This window comes from Brassica napus, chromosome C7 (assembly GCF_020379485.1).
Source record: "Brassica napus cultivar Da-Ae chromosome C7, Da-Ae, whole genome shotgun sequence".
Taxonomy (NCBI): Eukaryota; Viridiplantae; Streptophyta; class Magnoliopsida; order Brassicales; family Brassicaceae; genus Brassica; species Brassica napus.
In genome coordinates this window covers 11110513-11137332 of record NC_063450.1, presented here as the reverse complement: position 1 = coordinate 11137332, position 26820 = coordinate 11110513, and the positions used below count along the sequence as shown (strand labels likewise).

Genomic DNA, 26820 nt, shown 5'->3' with positions numbered 1-26820 from the left:
TTTATTTTTCTTGAAACCCATCCTGAAAGTGCCAAAAGATATCCTATATAACATATGTGTTTTATAATTATACCACATTTAACACTTTCTTGATAGAATTATTGAAAATGTTTCAAGCTATCCTATTTTAATGTTCTCTGTTTGATATGTGTTCTCTATTTTGTAGACAACTAACTATATTTTGGTGATTTCTATAGCCAATGAATTTTCTTATAGATTTTTATTATGTTTTTTTTTAGGAAGATTAAGTTTCAAATTAGGATAGCCATACTGAACAAGGATTGTCTAACATTCCTTACACGCTTTTGATTCTCTTCGAAAACAGACTTATGCAAGAAAACACACTCATTTTATTTTTCAAGAAACCCATTCCGAAAGTGCCAAAAGATATCCTATATAACATATGTGTTTTATAATTATACCACATTTAACACTTTCTTGATAGAATTATTGAAAATGCTTCAAGCTATCATATTTTAATGTTCTCTGTTTGATATGTGTTCTCTATTTTGTAGACAACTAACTCTATTTTGGTGATTTATATAGCCAATGAATTTTCTTATAGATTTTGATTATGTTTTTCTTTGTTTTTTGAAAATTAAATTTCAAATTAGGATAGCCATCCTGAACAAGGATTGTCTAACATTCCTTACACGCTTTTGATTCTCTTCGAAAACAGACTTATGCAAGAAAACACACTCATTTTATTTTTTTAGAAACCCATTCCGAAAGTGCCAAAAGATATCCTATATAACATATGTGTTTTATAATTATACCACATTTAACACTTTCTTGATAGAATTATTGAAAATGCTTCAAGCTATCCTATTTTAATGTTTTCTGTTTGATATGTGTTCTCTATTTTGTACACATCTAACTCTATTTTGGTGATTTCTATAGCCAATGAATATTCTTATATATTTTGATTATGTTTTTCTTTTTTTTTTGAAAATTAAATTCCAAATTAGGATAACCATCCTGAACAAGGATTGTCTAACATTCCATACACGCTTTTGATTCTCTTCGAAAACAGACTTATGCAAGAAAACACACTCATTTTATTTTTCTAGAAACTCATTCCGAAAGTGCCAAAAGATATCCTATATATATATGTGTGTTTTATAATTATACCACATTTAACACTTTCTTGATAGAATTATTGAAAATGCTTCAAGCTATCTTATTTTAATGTTCTCTGTTGGATATGTGTTCTCTATTTTGTAGACAACTAACTCTATTTTGGTGATTTCTATAGCCAATGAATTTTCTTATAGATTTTGATTATGTTTTTTTTTTTTTTGAAAATTAAATTCTAAATTAGGATAGCCATCCTGAACAAGGATTGTCTAACATTCCTTACACGTTTTTGATTCTCTTCGAAAATCAAAAACAGACTTATGCAAGAAAACACACTCATTTTATTTTTCTAGAAACTCATCCTGAAAGTGCCAAAAGATATCCTATATAACATATGTGTTTTATAATTATACCACATTTAACACTTTCTCGATAGAATTATTGAAAATGTTGCAAGCTATCCTATTTTAATGTTCTTTGTTTAATATGTGTTCTCTATTTTGTACAATCTTGGTGTCCACAACGGTTCCTGACAAACATTTTTTATGATAAAAGAGTTATGATACAAAAATTGAATCGTAGTGTGACTGATGCAGAAGATAAAACGTATCCTCTTTACCTGCATGAACATTTTCATGACCCTTAGCTTGAAACAACTTGGTGTGGTGTCTTTTCTGAGCCACAATGACAGTGAACTTTGGCACATCGGTCTCACCAAGACGTTGATACGCCAGCATTGCGTTAAATAAGCAAACTGTTCAATATAATACTTTCACTAGAAACATAATTTGATAGAAGCCAGATCTGGCCAAGGAACTTTGAAACACGACCTTTATAATCTGATCCACCACAATGTTTAAGACTTGGTTGAACTGTGATTCACTTACTCCATCCCTAACCAATACGCCCATGATTGTGTAAGAACATTTTTTAGATACTGGAGGTTAAACAACAAAACAAACGACACAGTTTTCTGCTAGTACCTGAATATGATAATCTGCTTAGGCTTTCGTGCATTGCTTGTCTTGAAAAATTCCACAAACAATTCGCTGTTGGAAACAGAAATTTGGCCAGAGCAAAAGAGAAGACACTTAAATATCTTGTGATAATTGGTTGCTTCCTGATTTAACAAAAAATCGAGCTGACTAAATAGCATCCACTTACTTCATGATACCGGTTGTCTCCGTTCACAGGGTCGTCAACTGGTTGGAAGAGCGAATCAATCATTTCCAGTTTTGGTGACTGACTTCTCACAGCTGCCAGTTTTTTGAACCAACAACCTTACAGCACAAGCTGAGACATGAAAAGTAAACAGACGAGGAATCAGATCCTATGGGAACCAGACACAACGGCAAATAAAGGACAAGCAAAGTAAGAATAAAGCAATACCGCTGCTACTGAAGGAACATTTGCATGACCTGGAGACCCATGAGATACATCCATACCCATGATTAAGGTGGGAATTTTGTTAATCAATGGGATGCTGGAAGAGCACTCTACTCCCAACAGAGAATTGATTCCACCAAGCTAGATTAAGACAGTAAAAGAAGTTAAAGAGAACACTACATTATATGCAAATCCTATAAAAACCGAAGGAAGAATACCAACAGAGACACATTGTTGGGTGATGTAGAAACTGAAATCACCGGTGCTGCGGTTGCGTAGGACGGCGTAGACACGGTGTTGGGTGATGCCTAGCTGAGATCGCCTCTTGTAGAGCTTAGACGAGGCGGTGAGATTCCTGAAACTCTTGGAGACGAGGGAGAGTGTCGGGTAGTGGCTTCTGGGCACGCGAGCGACGATGTCAACGGCGAGGTCGTCGGGGAGTGAATGAATCAGACGATGTCAACGGCGAGGTCGCCGCCGTCGCGTCGCGTCGAGAAGAAGAATCACTGTGCTTGGCGGGAGAGAGAGGTTGTTCTGATTTATTTTATTTTTTTTTGTTTGTTTAATTAATTTTAAAAGAATGGTATTAGAAACATTTTGTCTATTAATGAATGTCATTTATGTGACTTTCTCCTTCTGGTGTTATTTTGGAGACAAAAACTTCAAAAGTACTATTATGGAGAATTGTCCAACTATCTATATGAAATTCCTTTATTAATATCTTGATGTAAAGTTTCACACGCAAGTCAGATAAGTTCGAAGGATATAGATAGTTTGATATCTTTATATTTAAATGGTACAATTGAGGGCAATTCTTTTAAATAGTCTATTTTTAAGTTTTTATCACCGGCCGTCAAAAGAAAAAGAGAGAAAGTCAAAAGAAAAAGAGAGATTTTTTTTTTTAGTTTCAAGCCGATGGCCGGAGGCTTCTATAGCTCCGACATCGGCTTGTTTGATTCGCTTTGCTTTTTTTTTCTTTGATTTGCTTTATTTTCTATCACTTGGTTTGTTTGTTGTCAATTTATTTTAAATCTGATAAAGTTTTTTATTGTTCTTTTGTATGTTTCTTCCAATGGATTTGGTAAAACAAAAACTTCGTTTCAATTGAACCATTTCGAAAAGGTAATTGACAGATCTACCGTGGATAGTCGCGACGGGTCTTACCGGTTTCAGTCGTTGATGATTCTTCATTTGATGGAGATGGAGTTCTTACTGCAAATTATGGTTACTTCGAAAAGCAGCATGAAATTCTATGGAATGGTAATCTCTTTGACTCTATTATTTTGAATAGAGCAATATAAAGAGTTGTCTCGTCTCGGTGACTCCTACTGGAGTATTAAAAAGAGAGTAAAAATCGTTCCCAATTCAGTTTGAAACGTGGTATTTTTGGATTAATTTGAAGATTATCTCCCTTGAGATTCAACTATTCCAAAAGCAAATATGGAGCTTTTATATGAAAAAACTTTGGTCATCCACACACAATATAGATTTGTGTTAGTTTACTTTGGATCCCTACTAGTGTATCCCTTTTCTATATTTGTTTTGGTAGTTCTCATTGTTTAGAATTCTTTGCCTAGAAGGCTTAATAATACAATCGACCAAAAAAAGGAAGTTTTTATCACTAAAAGAGATTCCAAGGAGAAAAATAGGCATGAACATTTTATCTAGACCCGAAAATCCGAACTGGAACCAAACCAAAATATCTGACTCGGAATAAAATTTTATAAGTACCTATTTGAGTCTAAAAATACTCTAACCGAAAAAACTGGAACTGAAAAGAACCGACCTGAATAAATCTGAACCCGAAAGAAGCCAACCTGAATAAACCCAACTAGGTAAGAACCAATTCATAAAAAATCATGAACTTACCATATGATTTTTAACCCATAAATTACGAAAAATTGATCTTTTTTAAATCCGATTTCTTGAACGATTTGGTGCAAAGCGCCACGGTTTAGAGCAGTTCAACGTATAATCGCCGAGTAAACGCTCAAACGCGGCACGTTTTAGAAGATGGATATTTAGTAAGTCACAAGGTAGAGATTCACGCTTTGCGTAGGTAAACGTGTATAGAAAATACTGAAATTTGATTTACATATTAGTTCATTATTTCCATTACACATTACATAGAAAATTTACATTTGCTGATTTTTATCATATGCAATATTATGTTTAGTATGACATGAAACAATAAATATTGTATATTCAGCTATTTTTGGATCTTAGTTGTAGAAAATGTAGAATAACATTTTCCCTCTCTCGTAGTGTGGGGAAGAATTAATAGGCGAAAAATGATGGGCTGATAAGCTGAAGAAATAATCGTTAGGCCTTAGCAAACAGAATATTAATAACAGAACAAAGCACAGTTAATACCTAGGATCTAACTGGTAACCATTATAGGAACATTAAGATTAAGTAAGAAATAAATGCAAATGAATAAAATTATAGGAATGAAAGGGAAGATTATTCCTTATCAATTTTAGTGAGGAACAAATTTATTCTGCATTCCTCTAGAATGAAAGGAATGAGAAGGAATAAAAACGAAAAAAATATTCCTTATAAATGGTAAAAAAAATTAAGAATAGTAAGGAATACATTATACCTTTTCATTCCTTGGTCACCAGTTAGACCCTTAAATATGTGGAATTACTAATTCATGTTAATGCATAATATTTAGTATAACTTGGTTAAGATCCGCGTCTTGCGCGAAATGAACATTATACATATAAATTATTTAATGTATATATGTTTTTACATATTATAAAATAATAAATATATATTGAATAATTAAAAGTCAGTAATTATTACATATATAATTAAATTGGTGCAAACATATAAACCAATTTTATTAATCCAAACAATATTTTTTTTTGATAGGATATGTAATTAAATTTAAATCATATTAACATACATAGTACATTTTAATATTAATGTGTATTAAATGATGATTTCTATTCATATGGTTTTTTGATCATTTGTATCTTTAATAGCAAAAACTTTAAATTACTCATAACAAAAAAATTCATTACGGGATTAATAATTTTAGTAATTTTAAATTTTTAAAAAACTAAGTCGTCAATGTTTGTTCAAAGCTTTTATCAAAAAAATTGTACAAAGTAAATTAGATTTGTATTCATTTGTATTTTGTCATAACAAAAATTTTAAACCATGGATACAAAAAATTTGAATGTGAGACTTTTAAAAGTTAGTCTTTTAAAAGTTAGTCGTTTTTAAAAATTCAAAATATAACATATAAAAAAAAATCTAAAATTTTATTATATGGTTATTGAAGTTGTTTAATTTATTTTAATAGTTTAAAATTAAACAAATATGATAGAAGATACACTAATATTTATCAAATCTTTATTATTCAAAATCATTAATTACCATATATACTTTAGCCACATTAGGCAATTCTGTAACTTTTATTTAAATAAATAATAAAGAACATCCTCCTATACATTAAAAGAGAAGTCACTTTAGTGATTTCTGCTGACATGTCATTAAAATAGAGCTTCTTAGAAAAATTGTTATAATTCTATTGGTCGATTTTTTGAATTTTATTTTTCATTTATTTTAATCAATCCCTTATGTAGACAAACCCAAAACTATTGTCGATTTCGTTAAGCCCATATATAGCTAGGGGATAATAATTATCGATTTAATTTAGCATTGAGCAAGATTTAGAACTAAGACAAATATTAAAAACTTTCCTTATTATTCAAACAGTAAACTTGCGCATGTTGATATCATATTAATTACATTTGCTTAGAAAATATTATAATGTTTCTAATTAGTAGGGGTGGGCGTTCGGGTACCCGTTCGGGTTCGGATCGGGTATTTTGGATTTTCGAGTATTTCGGTATAGAGGTGTAGAACCCGTTCGGGTATTTCTATACTTCGGGTCGGGTTCGGGTATTTTTAGTTTAGATTCGGTTATTTCAGATCGGGTTCGGATATTTAGATTTTGAAAAAAAAAAATTAAAATTTTCATTTCTCAAGTTTCTTATATTTAAAAATATAACTTTCAGTTAACTATTTTTTTATTTTTAATAGATTGAATGGTTAATATATTTAGACATAAAAATTTAAAACTAAAAAGGCATTAATTTAGTTATTTTTTAAAAAATTTGGATGTAATTTTTTGTTAATTTTTTAAATAAAAAACTTGACATGCATTTTCGGATCGGGTTCGGGTGCCACTTCGGATATCGGGTAAAGTGTCAATCCCTACTAATTAGGTTGTTTGTTTTTAATAACTTACCTTTCTAATATGGATTACTTGTGTAAGTTGAAATCATTAAATATGCAAATAACTTATTGACAAAATTTGTTTTTAATAACTTACATTTCTAATATGGATTACTTGCGCAAGTTGAAATCATTAAATATGCAAATCACTTATTTACAATATGGATTACTTGCGCAAGATGAAATCATTAAATATTATCGATTTAGTTTACCCTTGGGCAAGATTTAAAATTAAGACAAATATTAAAAACTTTCCTTATTATTCAAACAGTAAACTTGCGCATGTTGATATCATATTTATTACATTGCTTACAAAATATTTTAATGTTTCTAATTAGGTTGTTTGTTTTTAATAACTTACCTTTCTAATATGGATTACTTGCGCAAGTTAAAATCATATCATATGCAAATCATTTTTTGACAATACACATTTAATATCTTTCTTTAAACAATTTCATTATTTATTGTGCAAAATATTGTGCGTCATTAATATGAGAAATAAATCGACTGTATATATATATGAGACACCCAAGGTTTTAAAATACAAACATTCTCTTTTCATTCTTTAAAGTATTATTCACAAATCTCTCCTCTCATACTATTAAGGTATTACGACGATGATGTTTGTGTGCTAAGAAAAATGTGTTTAGACGCAAAGGCTCCTCATCTTTCATCGACTGTGCCACCCACTTTGCCTTGGAAGTATTATATGCTACTTGATGAATCGACTCTGCCACCCACTTTCATCGACTCTGCCACCCACTTTACCTTGGAAGTATTATAGAAAGATTAATAATGAGGAGCCTTTGCGTCTAAACACGGTTCGTAATTTTAATCTATTTTTTTTCAAATACAAATTTTAAAATAAATAAATTGTTACAATTATTTATTTTTTGTATTTGCCAGATGGGTTGTGATGAGTTAGGAGACCGATGACGGTATGCCAATTTAATATTATTTCATGTTCAATAAAATTTATAAAGTTATAAATCTATCAAATAATGTTAACCCGTCAAATTGCTTACAAAATTTATTTAATTTTTTGCACGTTTCTAATTGAATTTGCTTTCTTTATCGAGAAATGTACTTCATAATTTATATTATTTATGGATAATATTTTGATTTTTTTATATTTTCTTTCAATATGTCTACATAAATTTTTGTTTATTATTTATGGAAAAATAATATTATTCACCTAAATAAAGAATTACGACACATATACAATCCTCCTATACATTAAAAGAGAAGTCACTTTAGTGATTTCTGCTGACATGTCATTAAAATAGAGCTTCTTACAAAAATTGTTATAATTCTATTGGTCGATTTTTTTGAATTTTATTTTTCATTTATTTTAATCAATCGCTTATGTAGACAAGCCCAAAACTATTGTAGATTTCGTTAATCCCATATATAGCTAGGGGATAATAATTATCGATTTAGTTTAGCATTGAGCAAGATTTAGAACTAAGACAAATATTAAAAACTTTCCTTATTATTCAAACAGTAAACTTGCACATGTTGATATCATATTAATTACATTTGCTTAGAAAATATTATAATGTTTCTAATTAGTAGGGGTGGGCGTTCGGGTACCCGTTCGGGTTCGGGTCGGGTATTTTGGATTTTCTAGTATTTCGGTATAGAGGTGTAGAACCCGTTCGGGTATATCTATACTTCGGGTCGGGTTCGGGTATTTTTAGTTTGGATTCGGTTATTTCAGATCGGGTTCGGATATTTAGATTTTGAAAAAAAAAATTAAAATTTTCATTTCTCAAGTTTCTTATATTTAAAAATATAACTTTCAGTTAATTATTTTTTTATTTTTAATAGATTGAATGGTTAATATATTTAGACATAAAAATTTAAAACTAAAAAAGCATTAATTTAGTTATTTTTTAAAAAAAATTGGATGTAATTTTTTGTTAATTTTTTAAATAAAAAACTTGACATGCATTTTCGGATCGGGTTCGGGTGCCACTTCGGATATCGGGTAAAGTGCCCATCCCTACTAATTAGGTTGTTTGTTTTTAATAACTTACCTTTCTAATATGGATTACTTGTGTAAGTTGAAATCATTAAATATGCAAATAACTTATTGACAAAATTTGTTTTTAATAACTTACATTTCTAATATGGATTACTTGGCAAGTTGAAATCATTAAATATGCAAATCACTTATTTACAATATGGATTACTTGCGCAAGTTGAAATCATTAAATATTATCGATTTAGTTTACCCTTGGGCAAGATTTAGAATTAAGACAAATATTAAAAACTTTTCTTATTATTCAAACGGTAAACTTGCGCATGTTGATATCATATTTATTACATTGCTTACAAAATATTTTAATGTTTCTAATTATGTTGTTTGTTTTTAATAACTTACCTTTCTAATATGGATTACTTGCGCAAGTTAAAATCATATCATATGCAAATCATTTTTTGACAATACACATTTAATATCTTTCTTTAAACAATTTCATTATTTATTGTGCAAAATATTGTGCGTCATTAATATGAGAAATAAATCGACTGTATATATATATGAGACACCCAAGGTTTTAAAATACAAACATTCTCTTTTCATTCTTTAAAGTATTATTCACAAATCTCTCCTCTCATACTATTAAGGTATTACGACGATGCTGCTTGTGTGCTAAGAAAAATGTGTTTAGACGCAAAGGCTCCTCATCTTTCATCGATTGTGCCACCCACTTTGCCTTGGAAGTATTATATGCTACTTGATGAATCGACTGTTCGACTCTGCCACCCACTTTACCTTGGAAGTATTATAGAAAGATTAATAATGTTTTATTTATTACTTTTAATATTTATAAACTATAAAATACAATGAACAAAATTTTATATAAGATAATTATAATAGTTTTATACTCTACTTGATGAATTGTGTTCGAATATAATTATATAATAACTATTTTAAATATTACAAAATCCAAAAATGTTTGTTAATATTATTTTTAAATTATTTATCGTTGTTTAAAGAATAAATTTATCATAATTTTAAAATAATTTATAAAATGCTTACAAAATGCAAGGCAAAGTTGCACTTTCAAGAGTTAAGTCGAGATCTGGATTAAAAATCCTAATAACTGGTAAAGAAGGAAAGCCGTAGACAAAAATATTGAATGTTGTCTACAAACAAGTTTTTCAGAATATTTCGTAGTCACGGTACGTAATTTTAATCTACTTTTTTTTTCAAATACAAATTTTAAAATGAATAAACTGTTGCAATTATTTATTTTTTGTATTTGCTAGATGGATTGTGATGAGTTAGGAGACCGATGACGGTATGTCAATTTAATATTATTTCATGTTCAATAAAATTTAGAAATTTATAAATCTATCAAATAATGTTAACCCGTCAAATTGCTTACAAAAATTATTTAATTTTTTGCAAGTTTCTAATTGAATTTGTTTTTTTATCGAGAAATGTACTTCATAATTGATATTATTTATGGATAATATTTTGATTTTTATTATATTTTCTTTTAATATGTCTACATAAATGTATGTTTATTATTTATGGAAAAATAATATTATTCACCTAAAATAAAGAATTACGAAACATATACAATACAATTCTAATTAATGATAATATAAAATCTGTTACTTCTAGAACTATACACTATTTATTCTATTTTTTAAATGAAAGTATCTTCGTAAACACACAGAATATTTTGTGACGTTGCAATTATACATACACACAATATCTGCCTCTTCATACCGAGTTCAAATGTTCTATAGGAACCAAACAATAGCAACTTTTAGAGTAATGTAGGTGAACCAGTTTATATAGGTGTTATCATGTTTTTCTCTGTTTCACAAAGTATGTAAATCTTGTTATAAATCATGGAGTGGATTGCCATTAACTAAGACAAGAGGAGAAAGCCCGTCGGCCACATCAAACCCAACCGTGGCCGCAAGGAGGAGAGAGAGTCGGCCAAAGCCTTAGCCGACTTAGGATATAGATAGTTTCTTTTTCCTATATTTTAGTAGTTTTCCTATTTCCTCTTGGATAAGGATATGTACACTTTTCTTTTATCTTTATCTTGTAATCCTTATATAAAGGAACCCCCTTGATCATTAATAAGAACACAGAAATATTCAGTCTTCTAAACTCTCTAATTACAACACGTTATCAGCACGATAGACTCCAAAACCCTGAGACAAAACCTAACCTAAAATCCGTCACACATAAACCCTAAATCATGCGCAACTTAAAATCGATCTATCTCTCAAACCCTGAGGAACCAGATGACGAGCCACATATCAAATTGAAGCTCTTGACGAGAAGAATCCATCAGCGTAAACCGTTCGTCGATACGATCTCAGACGCGCCCTCACTTGCAGAAACAATACACGGCGCCGTCTTGGTCTTTTGAAACCCTAATCCCGAAGAACCCTAAATTGTTCTTGCTTGTGTTCCGGCTTGCAAACTCCGATCAAGCTCAGCTCCGATCAAGCTCAGCTCCAGACGTTCCCTGTCCGTGATCAACGTCCTCAGCCTCAGCACAGCTTGCGTCCAGCTCATACCAAATCCCTGACCAAACACAACCGTCCGCGAGAAGAAACAAGCTCGCGATAGCCGTCGGCAACGCGACCCGATAGGAGCCGACTCGAGCCCGTTCGTCTCAGCTCGTCTCTGATCTTTGGAGGTCCGGTGTCTACAATCTGCAAAACAAGGGTAATCCTAAATTCTGAGAATATGAATTGAACCTGGTTGTTTTGTAAAGATTGAAACCCTAAAATCAGAACTCTAAAGATGAAAGCCATAGGAAAAATAGATCAAATCCTAAAGAGTAAATCGGAGCTCGAATACGTCCGTTCTCCTAAACCATAATTCGAGATTGATCCATTGATCAATTAAAATAAAAGTTTTAATGATTTTGAATCTCAAATCAAATTCCCTTGATCAAATATCAAAGTTTCGAAAACCCTAAAACCCTAAACTGGAAATCGGTTTTAATTGTTTGATTTAAAACTTGATTGTTTTATTTGATCACCTAGAAAGATTGCTAGGATTGTTTAAACTCGAATCTGAATTGCTTGACTTGTTTAAACTAAAAAACTTGATAAGCCCTTGATTATATCATCTCGTGGCCGTGTGGCCTTATTGCCTTCATACTCGAACTTGATCACTACTGATTGATTGCAATTGAACTTAGATCTAATTCCAGGGATGATGAATTGAACTAAAATAGCCGTGTGGCTCATCTTGGCCGTAAGGTATTGCTTGAATGTTTAAATGTTTAAAAACACTTAATCTCGATTTATATTCCTAAAGGCTTTGAAACCTTAATCTTAAAATCGAATCCTACTAATGTTTAAACCGAAACCCTAGAATTGATTAAGATTATTTGCATACAAATGAATCTGAATATGGATTGCATTCATACTGTTTAAAAGGAATCGACCAGCATGTAGTTTATAAAATCTTGAAACCGTTTGCATTAAGTAGAACTACATGGCCGTGTGGCTTGATGATTGTTTCGCACCATGGTCGATTAGATTGCTTGATTTTCATAAATGCGTAAGACATGTTTGTGGCCGAGCTTGTCGATTATCTTGCGGCCACATGATCACATTGTGAGACTCAATTTTGAATGATGATGTGATTCAGATGTCGAAAATCTCAAACAGAGACTATGCAGCCCTTAATCTCTCCGGAGATAACTACTTGCAGTGGGTGCTAGATACAGAGATCAGTCTAAGGTCAAAGGGACTTGGTGATACTATCATCAAGGGCAACAATGAGACCGATAAAAATCGGTACATGGCTATAAGTATTATACGCCATCACCTCATTGAAGGTCTAAAAGATCAGTACATCACGATGGAAAATCCACTGGAACTTTGGGATGCTTTACAGCATAGATATGATCACCAGAAAACGGTGTTACTTCCAAAGGCTAGAAACGACTGGAAGAATCTTAGATTCTTGGATTATAAGTCGGTGGATGAGTACAATTCAGTCTTATTTAAGACGGTCTCGATGCTGAGACATTGTGGTGAAGTAGTAACCGAAGAAGAGTTACTTGAGAAGACTTACTCTACATTCCATTCATCGAATGTGATACCGCAACAGCAGTACAGAATGAAAGGCTTCACCACATATACTGATCTGATCTCGTGCCTGCTTCTGGACGAGGCAAACAATGAGCTCCTGATGAAGAACAGTGAAGCTAGACCTGTTGGAACAGCACCATTACCGGAAGCTAATGAGGTTGAAAAGAAAGAACCCAACGAGTGCAATTACGTCCAAAACAATAAGAGATCACACGGCAATGGCCGTAGTGGTTACAAGGGGCGTGGCAGTGACAATTACTCGAACAGCCGAGACAACTACTCGACCGGCCGGAAAGGAAACCACAATAACCATGGTCGTGGTTCCAATTATGGCCGTGGCCGAGGTAGTTATGGCCGTGGTCGAGGCGGCATATCCAAACCGTCTTACTCGACCAAATATGTTTGTCACAGATGTGGAATGGGAAACCATTGGGCCAAGAACTGTAGAACCCCTAAGCACTTATGTGAGCTCTACCAAGAAAGTCTGAAGAACAAGAACCCGGAGGCTCACATGGTTCACGATTCCGGATATGAGGCCGATAATGATTCCGACATTGCTAAAGATGACCAGAAGGACTTTGAGACTTCTGATTGTCTCAAGGACTAAATTTTGATACGACTTGTCTTATTGCTTTATGATTTGCTTTGATGTTTCACGATTTTATATATATAATAAGAATTGATTTTGAATTCATTATCTTGCCTGATCTTACTTGAACATATAAATAATTTTAAAGAGTTGCCTAAAGGGCATAAAACCAAGTAAGAAATCATGAATGGGTATAGTAAGCATAGTAAAGAAACTATGGCTAAGGCATTGCCTTAAAAGGCGTTATACACACCGAAAAGAACATGTGACCCTTTGAAGTTATAATGTATGGTTTCCAAGTAGAAACAATGGGTAAGGAAGGAAACAAGTACATTTAGATTTTAAGAAGAAAAACGCCTAAGACCTTGAAAGAAAGTGGTCAAGACTATACCGATGATCTCTACTGATCAAAACTATGCTACAGATCAGTATGATAAAGAGGCAAGAGATGTGGTAACCATATTGAGATAACACCACGAAATTTTACACTATATGGCATGATAGGATTAGCCATCCTAAAGTCTAAACCTGATGCAAAGATTGAAAAGGCACAGAGTTATCCCGTAAAAGATCTCACGTTGTGAAACATGTACACAAAGGGAAACTCATTAGGCTTAATTGTCCCAAGAACCACGACCTTATAGTATGGTCATGAGGGGGAGAGAGGATAAACCCATGATCAATACTACAAGTTCGTATACCACTATGGTCTAAGACAATCTTATATGGCTCGGTAATTACTCGACCATAAAGGACCATTCCTCGGCTGTAGAGGCCATGATACAAACGGCCAAATCTAAGAGGCCATTACCCGGCTGAATAGAACCATGTTATAAACGACTTGACCGTGACTTGGCCGTGAATTGGCCGTGACTTGGCCGTGAATTGGCCGTGTAGTGCAGGCTTGACCGCACACAATCCATTACCTATAAAGGTTCGGCCAAGTAAGCTATTACCTATAAAGGTTCGGCCATGTAAAGCTATTATCCATAAGGATGAGATTATAAAGTCTATAAGCTTGGGGACATTATGAATTTACATGTATAGGATGATAATATGCATCAGGCCATATAAGTGAGCATGGATATTCTCATCTCAGATTGAATACGGGTCATAAAACCAGACATACACCATCTTAAGAGATTTTGAATAAACCACCACATACATACATGTGCCGTCTAAAGATGGAACCTCAGAAGAGGATTGGGAATATATAATAATAGGACTTTCTCCACGAAATCAAAAGGACCGAGAGCCAAAACATGGGTGATCAAATAGTGGCCAGGTACGTATTGCATGAAACAAATGAATCCGAATATTAAAGGAGAAAGATTATAAGCTGGACAAAGAATGATTAAAAGAATGATAAGAATGGTTTTAACCATCATTGTCTTGGCAAAGATCCTCGGACTAGTGATTATAATTTAAGACGTCCAAAGAAAGATTATATAAAGCTAGCTAATTGAGAAGCTAATCGAAATGCCAGACACTAACCCGAGAAATGACTAACCAGCTTAGCACCAAATGAATGTCCTAGAAGAGACATAATCAAGTTGCTATAAAGTCTATACAAGATAGACCAAGTGTTCCATAAGATAAAGGAATCTCGGATAGAGAAATGGTGCATAGAATACAGATCCGAGATTATAAGAGAAACCATACCAGACATTGAGAAAAGGCTGCGCAGCTACACATCTAAGGTACCAAACCATGTGGCTTGGGACGCCAAGCTACTAGGTAACAAAGGTCCTGGATAATGAAATCTCAAAGTAATCAGATCATGTCTGGAACATAATGGAACCACATGAAAGTGTCGACACACACACACATTTGTATAAAGATACATAAAGTTATAGCACTTGAACATAAAGAAATGAACGAGGATCATGAACCCACGAAAGAGTACTCATACAATCATAAAAGATCATAGAGATTAGTAAAGATAAAACGTGGAGGTTCAAAGTATCTAAAAGAGAGATGGGCGTATTGGCCATATACATATACAGAAACGCCATCTGATAAACCAGTGAAATAGGTGGATCTTGTGAGAAGAAAAGAAACCGTGAGAGATGTACATGATGAAAAGGTATTCATGTTTTCCTACTAAACAACATTAGATTATAGCTTGTTACACAAGGTACTCACAGAGATCAAAGGAACAGATTATAAGGAGATAAACTCCTATGTGGTGGATGCTGCTACAGATTTTCGAAATTGAAAATGGTCTGGTCATAAGAAAGAAATTAGATAGAATGATGTAGTAAGCAGCATATGGATCACTGGATAAGATGAAAGAACAGCTTCGTTCCTAAGCTGATTCATGGACTGAAACATAAAGCAGCTACATATAGAAATTGATCACACATAATCATTGATCTTGGAGTTGTATAAAAGACAATCCAATACAGTCCATATATTTGAAATTCCTTGTGATTATACTAAACCTAAAAGAGGTTAGTAGGCATAGAATAAATCTATGTGGGTGTCCGACCAAAAGCGTTCGGCCCCCGGCCCTTCAAACTAAAGATGTCCGACTCTGTCCGTCTAAGAGCGTCCGGCTCTTCAGCAAAGAACGTCTGACTCTTCTACTAGATGCGTCCGGCTTTTAAGACTAAAAGGCGTCTGGCCCTTCTTCTTGATCACGGGCTAGTAGAGACAAAAGATCAACCGGATACAAATGTATTGTAGTCCATAAGCTTGTGAGAGCCGAGATCTATGACCTAATAATATATATTTCAGTGTGTGATATAATCCACAGCAACAGAGGTCATGAGACACCATCAAGAGATGGATAAAGGACTACAATGTCCGAGATAGATATGGTACTGCCTAAGGCAAAGAAATCGATGTCCACATCCATGAGAGTGTTCGGCCGCAGAGCCATAATAAGAGATTATAAACTCACAGCAATGATCATTGATTTTGAACACTCATGAGACAAGTAGTGGACATGTATAGATGAGGTCTATGACCCAGACATAGATCGGCCAGATCGAGACATAGGTTCATGATAACCATGTCTAGTACATTGTCCATAAGTACTTATTTTGTCTGATCAAAGTAAAGAGTTAACAATAGACAATCACGTCTAGACTATGGACATATGCAAACACGATTTGCAAAGACCCAATAGTGATCTCCGAGGACAATGTGATTCACATTACTTAGCACATATGCTTTACCGGGACACTCGATGTCAAAAGACATGAGAAACGACCTAAGAAGTCGAAGTGGTCTAATTACGGTTCAGTAATGAAACTGGCCGATTACTCCCATCCTATACATACAGGAAATATCACGCACCAAGATGCGTAGAATGTAGAACCTACACTGAGGTTCACATAAGGGGGAGTAGTGCGTGTTGTACTCTTTTTCCTTCATCATGGTTTTGTCCCACTGGGTTTTCCTGATAAGGTTTTAATGAGGCAACATGAAACGTACTACATAACATGTATGGTTATGGCATCCAAGGGGGAGTGTTATAAATCATGGAGTGGATTGCCATTAACCAAGACAAGAGGAGAAAGCCCGTCGGCCACATCAAGCCCAACCGTGGCCGCAAGGAGGAGAGAGAGTCGGCCAAAGCCTTAGCCGACTTAGGATATAGATAGTTTCTTTTTCCTATGTTTTAATAGTTTTCCTATTTCCTCTTGGATAAGTATATATACACTTTCCTTTTAACATAATTTCATAGTTTTAACAAGAAAATTTATAATTTATAATTTTGGCGGGAAAACATAATATCCCAATTTTCATGGAATTCTAAAGTTTTAGCTAGAAAATGTAATTTCACGGTTTTGGCGGAAAACACACAATTTCACGATTTTGGTAGGAAACCGCAATTTCATGGTTTTTGCGGGAAAACGTAAATTTATGGTTTTGGCAGGAAAAAATAATTTTCCGGTTTTAGAGAAAAAATGTAATTTCACGGTGGCGCGAAAACATAATTTTCATATTTGGCGGAAAAACATAATTTTCAATTTTGGCGGAAAAATGTAATTTTCAATTTTGGTGGGAAAATGTAATTTCCGGTTTTGGCGGGAGAACACAATTTCTCTGTTTTGGTGTAAAAATATAATTTCTGATTTTGGCAGTAAAACGTGATTTCTCAGTTTTGGCAAGAAAACGTAATTTTCGGTTTTGCGGAAAATATAATATTTTGATTTTGGCGGGAAACATATTTTTGTTTTGGGAGGAAAATATAATTTTTCGGATTTAGCCGAAAAACAAAAATTTATGATTTTGGCGAAAAAACATAATTTTCGATTTTTTGTGAGAAAACGTAATTTTCCGGGAAAATATAATTTATAGGTTTTGGCGGAAAACATAGTGTTATATATAGTTTTGATAAGAAAAAAAAAGTATTTTGTCATTCTGGAGAGAAAACATAATTTCAAAATTTTAGAGAATAAAATATTTTAAATAATAATTGAAAAAAACAATTATAAATATTATTGGATGTCTATGGACATGTGGACATTTGTCCAATATAGACCACCGTTATTAACCAAATCTGAAATGGTCTAATTGGTCGGGCTCTACAGAGCCGGACCACTTGACAGCTGCTGCATCTATCTCGAGATCTTCGAACTCGAGGTGTAGCGAGTCAGGGTGCAGGAGTCACGTGATTTTGACAGTATGAACGTGGGCAATAAACAACTTCCACGTGTCTATAAGTCCGGACCAGTAATATTTGATTATTGACAAAAAAGTAGATCTAGTTCACTTTAGTCATAAACAAAGAGTTTCTAGTCATTTAAATAGTTCAAAAGCGTGGGTGATCGAATTCTCCACAATCTGGAAGACACTTTATGTTAGGACCCCCTAAATTTGAGAATCTTTCTAGAGGTAACTCGGATTAATAGATTCACTGAAAAGTCTCATTTTCAATTAAATTATGATGAAATTATAATAACGTTGTATACATAATACAAAGATGCCTCTCTAGACAGTACAAATGAAATGCTGATCCATAACTCTTATGTCCTTGCAGAATGGAGCAAGCAAGATGGTTTCAAGCTTGGTACTTGGATCTATTCTCGTTTGGTTTATGATTTAAGCGGGACTCTTCCACACGGTGTTCATTGCATTAATTTTTATGTCGACGTCTGTTTGTTCCATTGTTATTAGTTTATTACTTTTGGGACTGAATTCTTTTGGGATTATTATCTTTCGGAGAGGATATTATTGAGAGTTGTGATGGACTGAATTCTTTTGTGGCTTCCCTTCTCATTCTATTTGATTGTTAGTGTACTAAAACTCTTTTTCTGCTTTCTATTATCCCAATTCTAAAACACATAAACACTACAGTCCTTCATCTAAATCCATAAGTAATTCATTAAATAGATAATAGATAATAGATCTTGGTCTTATTTGCCTTTAACTAGCCGTAATTATTGCATTGAACTATGCACGAGAGCAAACAACGTGGAAGACTTCTTTTCATTAAAAGAACAATTCATCTGAAATTCTGAATCTTGTGTTCGTGATGACATCAACCAAATCATTTTGACGAACCCAAGACTTCGAAGTTAGAACCTAGAAGAAAGAACACCTGATAATAGAAAACCGCAACTTAACTGCACATTTATCTGGAAGTCACTAAACCTCAACCTCTTTATATTGCTTCAACTAGAAGAAACCACCAAAAAATAACAGTGCAAGACAAACCGAGAGGGTCACTTATTCAAAGCTGGTGAGAAGGGCTCCTTTGCAGCTGGAAGATTGATGTAGTGTACATCGTCTTTTCCTATTTCGTTTGGTGTTATGATGTTTTCCTTTTGTTTCAATGTCCTTTTCCTAGTTAGGTTTGGTTGTTTTTCATATTCCCTCTACGTTTATAAGTCTCATACGAGATCTTATAAATAGAGAGTTAGACATCATGTTTTCATTACCTTTGATTTGATATTTATAAAAACTTAGAGTTTTGTGTTTAAACAACTCTTAATTTCTTTTATATGGCATTCTATAAGAACTTAACAGATTAAAGAATGCTCAGATAACGGGTATTCTGAGAATTCAACGCTACCGCTGCAACTATCGTTACTTTCGCTCCGTTAGTTAGAGACTTTAACTATGATTCAACTCATGTTTTCGATCTAGGATCTCAATGGCACCTCGACCAGCGAATGATTGGACACACTTCCAACAGTTTATGGAAGATTTTCAAAAATCCTTTTCAAGGCAATGGCTGAAGGACAATGGCTGAAGCAATTTAGGCTGGAGTTCAAGCCGCATTCACAGCAAATGCGACAAATGCCGCCAACGCAGGACATCAACAACGCAACAATCGTCATCACAACCCCGTATTTGAAGAACAAGATCACGAATCCGATGCTGATAATCCGTTTGGCGACGACGTCAACAACCGGCACCAGCAACAATATTGTGGTCATTAGAACATAAATGGGGATGACGCTCGATGGGCTTCATGCATCAAACTCGACATTCCTGAGTTTCATGGTGGAGCACAACCTGAGGACCTCCTAGATCGGCTCGTAATAGTTGATGAATTTCTTGAATTCAAAGACGTCTTTGACAACAGACAGGTTTCTCTTGTTACTACTCGATTATGCGGTCATGCCACCTCTTGGTGGAATCAACTCAATCTTTCCTGCAATTGACGAGGAAAAGAAAAGATCTCCTCATGGGACAATCTTAAGAAACATATGCTGAAATTTTTTATGTATAATTTCGAGCGTCTTTTGTTCCAAAAGTTTCATAACATTAGTAAGGTTCTCGCTCTTTTGGAGGTGCTGACCAAAATTTTGAATTTCTTGTATAGCACGCTATGTTATCCTTGTCTGATGTACGAGAGCCTATCCTTATGGGGATGGCTAAGTCTGTTTAGGACGTTAGAGTTCGTTTGTTGTGATCAGCAACAAAGAAACTGGCGTTAGACTTAGACTTCAGTTTTTGGAATTAGTCTGTTTCGGTTCGGGTCTAGTGACATTTCCAAAAACTGTTGAACCCAATATAGTTTCGGGTTTCATATCTTAATTAGGTTTTCGGTTCCAAAATACCTTTTTCTTTCTTTTTTTTTGTCAACTACCCATTTTTAGTTAGATTAAGTGGTGGTCAGACGATTTGATTCTCCGGGGAACACCTCCTCTGCCCGTATCTGATATATATGGGAAAACATATAGCCTCTGGTTCCAGCCTCTTTTGCCAACGCATCCGCCCGACCATTCATATTTCGAGGAATATGAATAAGACTCACATCCTCGAAATCTTCCTGTAGCCTCTAGAGAATCTCGATCTCTGTGGCGAAAGTTGGCCAATCCATCGGATTTGTAGTCATGTCCACTAGGTCGGAGCAGTCTGTCTCGAAACATATCGAAGTAGTCCTCATGTCTCTCATACATGAGGTTGCCCGGAGTAAACCTTCCATATCGGCATGCAAAGGTGAGAGGCTCCTACCGCATGCCCGTAGTCCAAAAAAACTCTGATCCCATCTGATCCTTAAGACTCCACCCTAAGCCACTAACACTTCCATTAACGATCCATGATGCATCGACTTGACATGTAGGGATTTGGGATATCCTAGGGAATATTGTCTCAAACTCTATCGTAGGAGAGTCATCTTGATCCTCATCTTCTTGCTCTTTTTCGTTAGCCTTCCTCCAACATTCTGCCTCGAGGGACGCATGTTGGAGGGTGTCAATCGGGGATACGACTTTCCCATTAAAGAGTTTGCCATTCCTTGCTTTCCAAATGCACCAACAGATCCATGGGAAGGTGTCGAATTGTCGAACACTTCCAAAATAACTTTTTATACTTTGTTAAACCCAAAAATCAGATAAAGATCGAGTGAAACAAAGATGAAAAATCAAAAGTTTAAAATGATAAATGTTCATGTCGCGATTTTTTTGGTTCTAGAGTAAATTTATGACGAGACAAATTGACGAGTAAAGACAATGAAATTAGAGAAGAAAACTCAAAAACTATGTGCAAAACATCATATCCAATGAATCCAAAACGAAACACATCAAACCCAATAAATTTAATATAAAGAAGAAGGCAAAGCACCAAATACCAAAATATATTAAATTGAGTATTTGATTTAATTATTCATGTAATAGATATTTATTTTAAGTACTCACTGAAATTTTAGAGTATTTTAGGGACTTATTTGGGATTGAATTCGGGTTTGGTATGAATAAATTTTTTGAATTTTTAATATTTCAGGTTTATGAGATATCCATTCGGATTAAGGTTTGGTTCAGATAAAACTCATAATATGGAATACTGTAAAACAAGTCTCATTCAGTATTTATGTCGGATTTGACTTTGTTCGAATTCATTTTTTTTAGGTTGGGTTTGGTTTGGGTTTTTGGATTCGGTTTATTTACTTACTCCTAATTTGGTAGAAAAATTTAATTCATACAATTCTCATTTAGGGTCTGACTGGTTCAAACGCAGCGGTTGCGGTTGCGGGAGTTTGCGGATGCGGGTAGTTGCGGTTTCTAGCGCTTTTAAGAGATTTGTACGACTGGCTCTGTGGTTAGAAATTGGTGCGTTTGCGGGATACTTATGACTGGTTGACTACCTAATGCAGCAGTGGTTAAATAATAAATTAACAATATTTACATTTTATATAATTATAAAAATATCAAAAATCATAATATTATAATAAATATAAAAAATATATTTAGAAAGTTATAGTTTTAAATTTTTAAAAATTATAGAAAATATTTTTATTTTAAAATTTTATAATAGTAATTAAAATATAATAGATATATTTTAGTATTTTTATAATTCCAATTTAAAATTTTTTATTGAATATTTTTATTTTTGTATTTATATTGTTTAAAAAAAAATTATCCTCTGCAACCGCAAACGCTAACTGGAACCAGCTTTTGAATTAATGAGGTTTAGAGCGATTTGAAACGGTTTGGAGCGGTTTGAACGATTGTTGCAAAACGCCAATAACTGCTACCAACCGCAAAAGATGCGTTTGCGTTTGCAGCTGGTAGCGGGGAAACGAGTCATAAACTTAATCTCATTCAATCTTATTCAATATATCATACGCTCATTTAGGTAAATTACATACATTACTACATCAGCCCAACAATTGGAACCCATCTTTATGTTGTAGCATTGTTTTTGTCCACGTGCTCTGCTCCATGAGTACGTGTGGAAAATGGCCGTAAGCAATAAAATCGTCTAATGCAAAACGAATGATCTCATCTAAAGCCGCCTCATATGCTGAAATGAAAAGGCCCATTAATGACAAACTACAAGTCCAAAATAAAAAAGAAACTCGGATCCTTAAACCCTAGTTTCGTCATTGCCGGTAAGCGGACCAATGGCGAAATCGCTATCACGCTCCACCGTCTCCCGAGTCGCCACTCGTATCTTTCCCACCTCCAGGGCCGCCTCTCCCTTCTAACCTCATCTCCCGTCGATCCTCACCAACGCTTTTCGGATTCATCCCCACTTCGTCCCGCCTAACTACGATCCGAACCCGGATGGATAGATCCGGTGGTGGATCGTATTCTCCCGTAAAATCCAACCTCAGCGACCGACAACCTACCGAAATGGCGCCGCTCTTCTCCGGTTGTGACTACGAGCATTGGCTTATCGTCATGGACAAACCCGGCGGCGAAAACGCTAGTCCACAGCAGATGATCGATTGCTATGTTCAAACCCTAGCCAAAATTGTCGGCTGGTAAGATTCTTCTTCTTCTTCTTCTACAAGCTCGTAGTCATTGTAATTTTTTGTTGATCAGTGAGGAAGAAGCCAAGAGGAAGATCTACAATGTCTCTTGCGAGAGGTATTTCGGTTTTGGCTGTGAGATCGATGAGGAGACATCAAAAGGTAATCTCTCTCTCTCTCTGCTTGAACACACAAGATGATGTATTGATTGTGATTGATTCTTGTGAGTTTCAGGAATTCCTGGTGTTCTCTTCGTTCTTCCGGACTCTTATGTTGATCCAGAGTACAAAGATTACGGAGGTACTAGTGCGTCATTGATCTCACAGAAAAAACAATCATAACTTTTATATATTAATTACCTCGTCAACTCCTTGGTTAATGTGTTTGGTGAATGTTGCAGCTGAGTTGTTTGTGAACGGGGAAGTGGTTCCGCGTCCACCAGAGAGACATAGGAGGATGATGGAGCTAACGACTCACAGAAGCTCTGATAAACCAAAGTACCATGACAAAACTAGATATGTCCGACGGAGAGAAAACATGCGTTCACTCTAATTTTCAAAGTCTAAGCTAAACATCTTTCCCCTTGAACTCGTATCTAGTTGCCTCCTTGCTATTTTATTTGCTCCAACCTGTGCGAATAATAATCATGATGATGATGGTGGTATTATGGATGGTGTTGCTTTTTTTAAGGCGCGTTTAATCTTAGTCCGTATATGACGTACTTTAAACCCATATATCAGTTTTGTCCAGTCAATAAAACTTCGAAGCTATAGATTGTACTATAATCACTTTTGTCCATTTTAAATGATAGATTTTCTTCATTTCGATTTTCACCTTTGTTTCCATTGAGTGTTAAAGGAACTATAAAAATAATTGGAACAAATTTCCTTTTATTTAAAATGGATCTCAAATTCATCCAAAGACCGAACAACATAAATTAAAGGGATGGCTTGAAACACTGAAGCAGAAAACAAACAGACACCATAAAGAAAAGAGTACCCAATTTTCTACTTCATCGCTGTCAAAATTTGGTATCTCCAAGCGTCGCATCAGCGACTCCCAATGGAAATGGAAATGGAAAGTTTGCGTCGTTTAACTCTCCAGACCCTTTCCTGACGTATGTACATGCCTTAGGAGTACCCGTTTGACTGGATAGCACACCGGCAGAGATGGGTTCCTTTTCTCGTTTCTTTGCCTCATCATCATCAGTCATAAGCTGTTCCAAGAGAAGACTCAGCTTCCCCATTTTTAGCTTTTATCTCCTCTAGACTATGCTCAATGGTGCGATCTTACTCACCTTCTTCTGCAACTCTTCCACCGTCGCCTCCATATCAGATTTTTTTCCTAAGGTGCCATGAAATTGATCGTATGAGGCTCTGATAACATGTTTGTTACGTGTAAAATGTAAAATGCTCACTTTTAAGAGAATTACTTGTATTGATATCAAATGATAAAGTAAATTGGATAGTTATGAGAGTGTTTCAATGGATCAATTGAAACAAGCAAATTAATTTCTTATAATTACGATACAATTGTTGGAAAATAATCACTATAACAAAAAAATTAATTTACAAACGACGTTGATTTGAGTTGTAATCCAAAACATTTATCGATAATGCTAAGTACTTTATGCATCTTTCCAATACAAAAAAAAAAAAAAAACCTCAGAGGATAACCCATTGTGCTGAGCAAACGAAAAGCTCTACAGCTATTAATAATTAACGAGATTCCACGGAAGTTAAATTTCTAAAACGAAAGTAACATAACGATTAAGATTTTTTCTGAGGTAACCCCACTCTTTGGATCTCTTACACACCTTCAAAGTAACTGATGCATGCACTGATGCATTATACACTCTCAGCCTCTTCAAGTACCTGTCACACGTATAAATTCCAAGCATCAATTCTTCATTGCCCGCATCACGTATCATGTATAGTATATTCGATACTGATTTCATCCTTTTTGTATGATAAACAAGACTACTTGTTTAAAAATAACAACACAACTCAGAACACCATGAAACTAAACACACGAAATTGTTGTATAACCCAAATTTTATCAGGATCAAAATCAAGAACTATGTAACTTTAAGTCAAGTCAAAGACAGCTCAATTCAGTCTATTCACAACTCTTATCTTAAGCTTGAGTAATGACTGAAGTACAAAACTGGCTGCTTAAGTGAATAAGATGTTATCTGGTACAAAAAATAAGCTTTAGTTTGTCCATTGTGACAACACCTAAAAAGAAAACGGAGTATTTTCAAAAAAAAAAAAGACAAAGAAAATGAATAAGAACTCCCTCTCATCCACTTGCATCACCCACCATTTCAATTCTTTATCAATCCCAATCAATTCTTTAATTGAAAATTCACACAAACAGACAGAACCACCAAAAGAAAGGACATCAAATGCGCAAGAAGATCCGTAGTTTTAGCATGTTCAAACAAAGAAAAATTCCCGCTTAATTCTCATATTATCTGACGAAATCCTAAGAAACGTAACACTCAACTATTAGCGATCTTGACAAGTGCGTGGGAAGGTACCATTAGACAGCTCGCAGAAAGCCCGCAAGTTAACATTAAGGTGGGAGGTGAGTTGAGAAGCAGCCACAACACTGTACAGCGGCAAGAAAGATTGTGTGCAACCAAGTGCTCCTATGTTCCTGAAGATTGGTATAATATTTAACATTTTACCAAAAAAACAAAAAAAAAAACAAGTGTTTGAGATCTCAGGTGACAACGGATCTCAAATCACAATAGAACATCAGATATCAAGAACTACTAAACTAGAAAGTTTCAAACTGATTGAGCTAATTTGACGAAGCTAGGTCAAACCTAGAGGGCAATGAAAAGGAGGAGCGACGGCCAGGTAAGGAGGATGGGGAAGGACGGAGGCGAGGAAGCGCCGCCGTAGGAGAACGGAGAGACGGTGCTCTTGCGGCGGCGGATACAAAAGAACGAGCGGTAGATCCTGCATTGCGCCAAGCCATTTTTGCTCACCGTATGTGATAGAGAGCTCACAAGGTTTTGCTAGGGTTTACAGGAAACTCGATTCGCAATGATAATAGGTAGCCCATGTTCTAGGCCCGACATACATAAGAGATACAGCCCAAAAGAGATCGTCATGTGTATTATTTTTATTTTTATTTTCGAGAGCGACTAAAAACCTCAGAGCAGCTCCATCGGCCCAGAGAGAATTCTAACCATTTAAGAAAAATAAAAAATAATTAAAATTGGAGAGAGAATAAAAAAAAAATTCTAAACGTAGAAGATTTAGGAACTGGTTCTTAGCTCCAAGTGACTGATGTTACTTGATTAAGGTTTCAATTGGTTTTACAGAATTAAAGCATAATTAAATTATTATAATAGTATTATTTTTTTTTGTTTCAGAACCTCTTAGGAGTTGTAACCGATAATCTTACTCTCATACCTTCGAGGAACTTCGACTTCCCCTAGTAAATAGATGCAAACTCGGTTAGTTCAGCCCGGTTCAATTCGGTTAGTTCCACTGTTCTTATTCTTTTACTAAAATGAACCATCTTTTTAGTTTTTTTGTTTGTTTAAATTTGGTCAAAATCAATTAAATTAATATAAATTAGAATACTTTGGATGAATGCAATCAATTCAACTAGTTTGGCTTTTCCGATTCAATGGTTTAATATATTTGATCAAATTTGGGATAGTTTGGTCAAATTTGGTATAATTTGATTTCAGAAAAAATGAAAATTTTGTTGATTGACTACTGGTTTGGTCAAAACGAACGGGGTAATCATA

The 26820-nt window shown here is 34.4% G+C and overlaps 2 protein-coding genes, 1 long non-coding RNA gene and 1 pseudogene across 5 annotated transcripts; 2 read left to right on the top strand and 2 right to left on the bottom strand.

The window, feature by feature from the left end:
• Positions 1–6: 6 nt before the first annotated feature.
• Positions 7–3895, bottom strand: LOC106384212. Of its 2 annotated transcripts, none has more exons than XR_007326707.1 (6): positions 2682–3895; positions 2467–2604; positions 2242–2370; positions 2061–2126; positions 1697–1971; positions 7–1606 (listed from the first exon to the last, which is right to left on the bottom strand). It is a non-coding gene; the product is annotated as an uncharacterized LOC106384212 (long non-coding RNA). The 2 variants fall into 2 exon arrangements; XR_007326706.1 differs by having other exon boundaries at positions 2686–3880.
• A 7031-nt stretch (positions 3896–10926) lies between these two features.
• On the top strand, positions 10927–13817 carry LOC106388236. Its single transcript, XM_013828266.2, has 2 exons — positions 10927–12805; positions 12884–13817. The coding sequence occupies exons 1-2, from the start codon at positions 12356–12358 to the stop codon at positions 13406–13408; spliced, it is 975 nt and encodes a 324-aa protein (XP_013683720.1). The 5' UTR covers positions 10927–12355; the 3' UTR covers positions 13409–13817.
• Positions 13818–22682: 8865 nt separating this feature from the next.
• On the top strand, positions 22683–23875 carry LOC106410335 (annotated as a pseudogene).
• Positions 23876–24580: 705 nt separating this feature from the next.
• Positions 24581–26152, bottom strand: LOC106410180. Of its 2 annotated transcripts, none has more exons than XM_013850766.3 (3): positions 25882–26152; positions 25591–25709; positions 24581–24922 (listed from the first exon to the last, which is right to left on the bottom strand). In XM_013850766.3, the coding sequence occupies exons 1-3, from the start codon at positions 26034–26036 to the stop codon at positions 24915–24917; spliced, it is 282 nt and encodes a 93-aa protein (XP_013706220.1). In that variant the 5' UTR covers positions 26037–26152; the 3' UTR covers positions 24581–24914. The 2 variants fall into 2 exon arrangements, with proteins under 2 accessions (XP_013706220.1, XP_013706147.1); XM_013850693.3 differs by having other exon boundaries at positions 25557–25709; positions 25882–26118.
• Between the last annotated feature and the right edge of the window lie 668 nt (positions 26153–26820).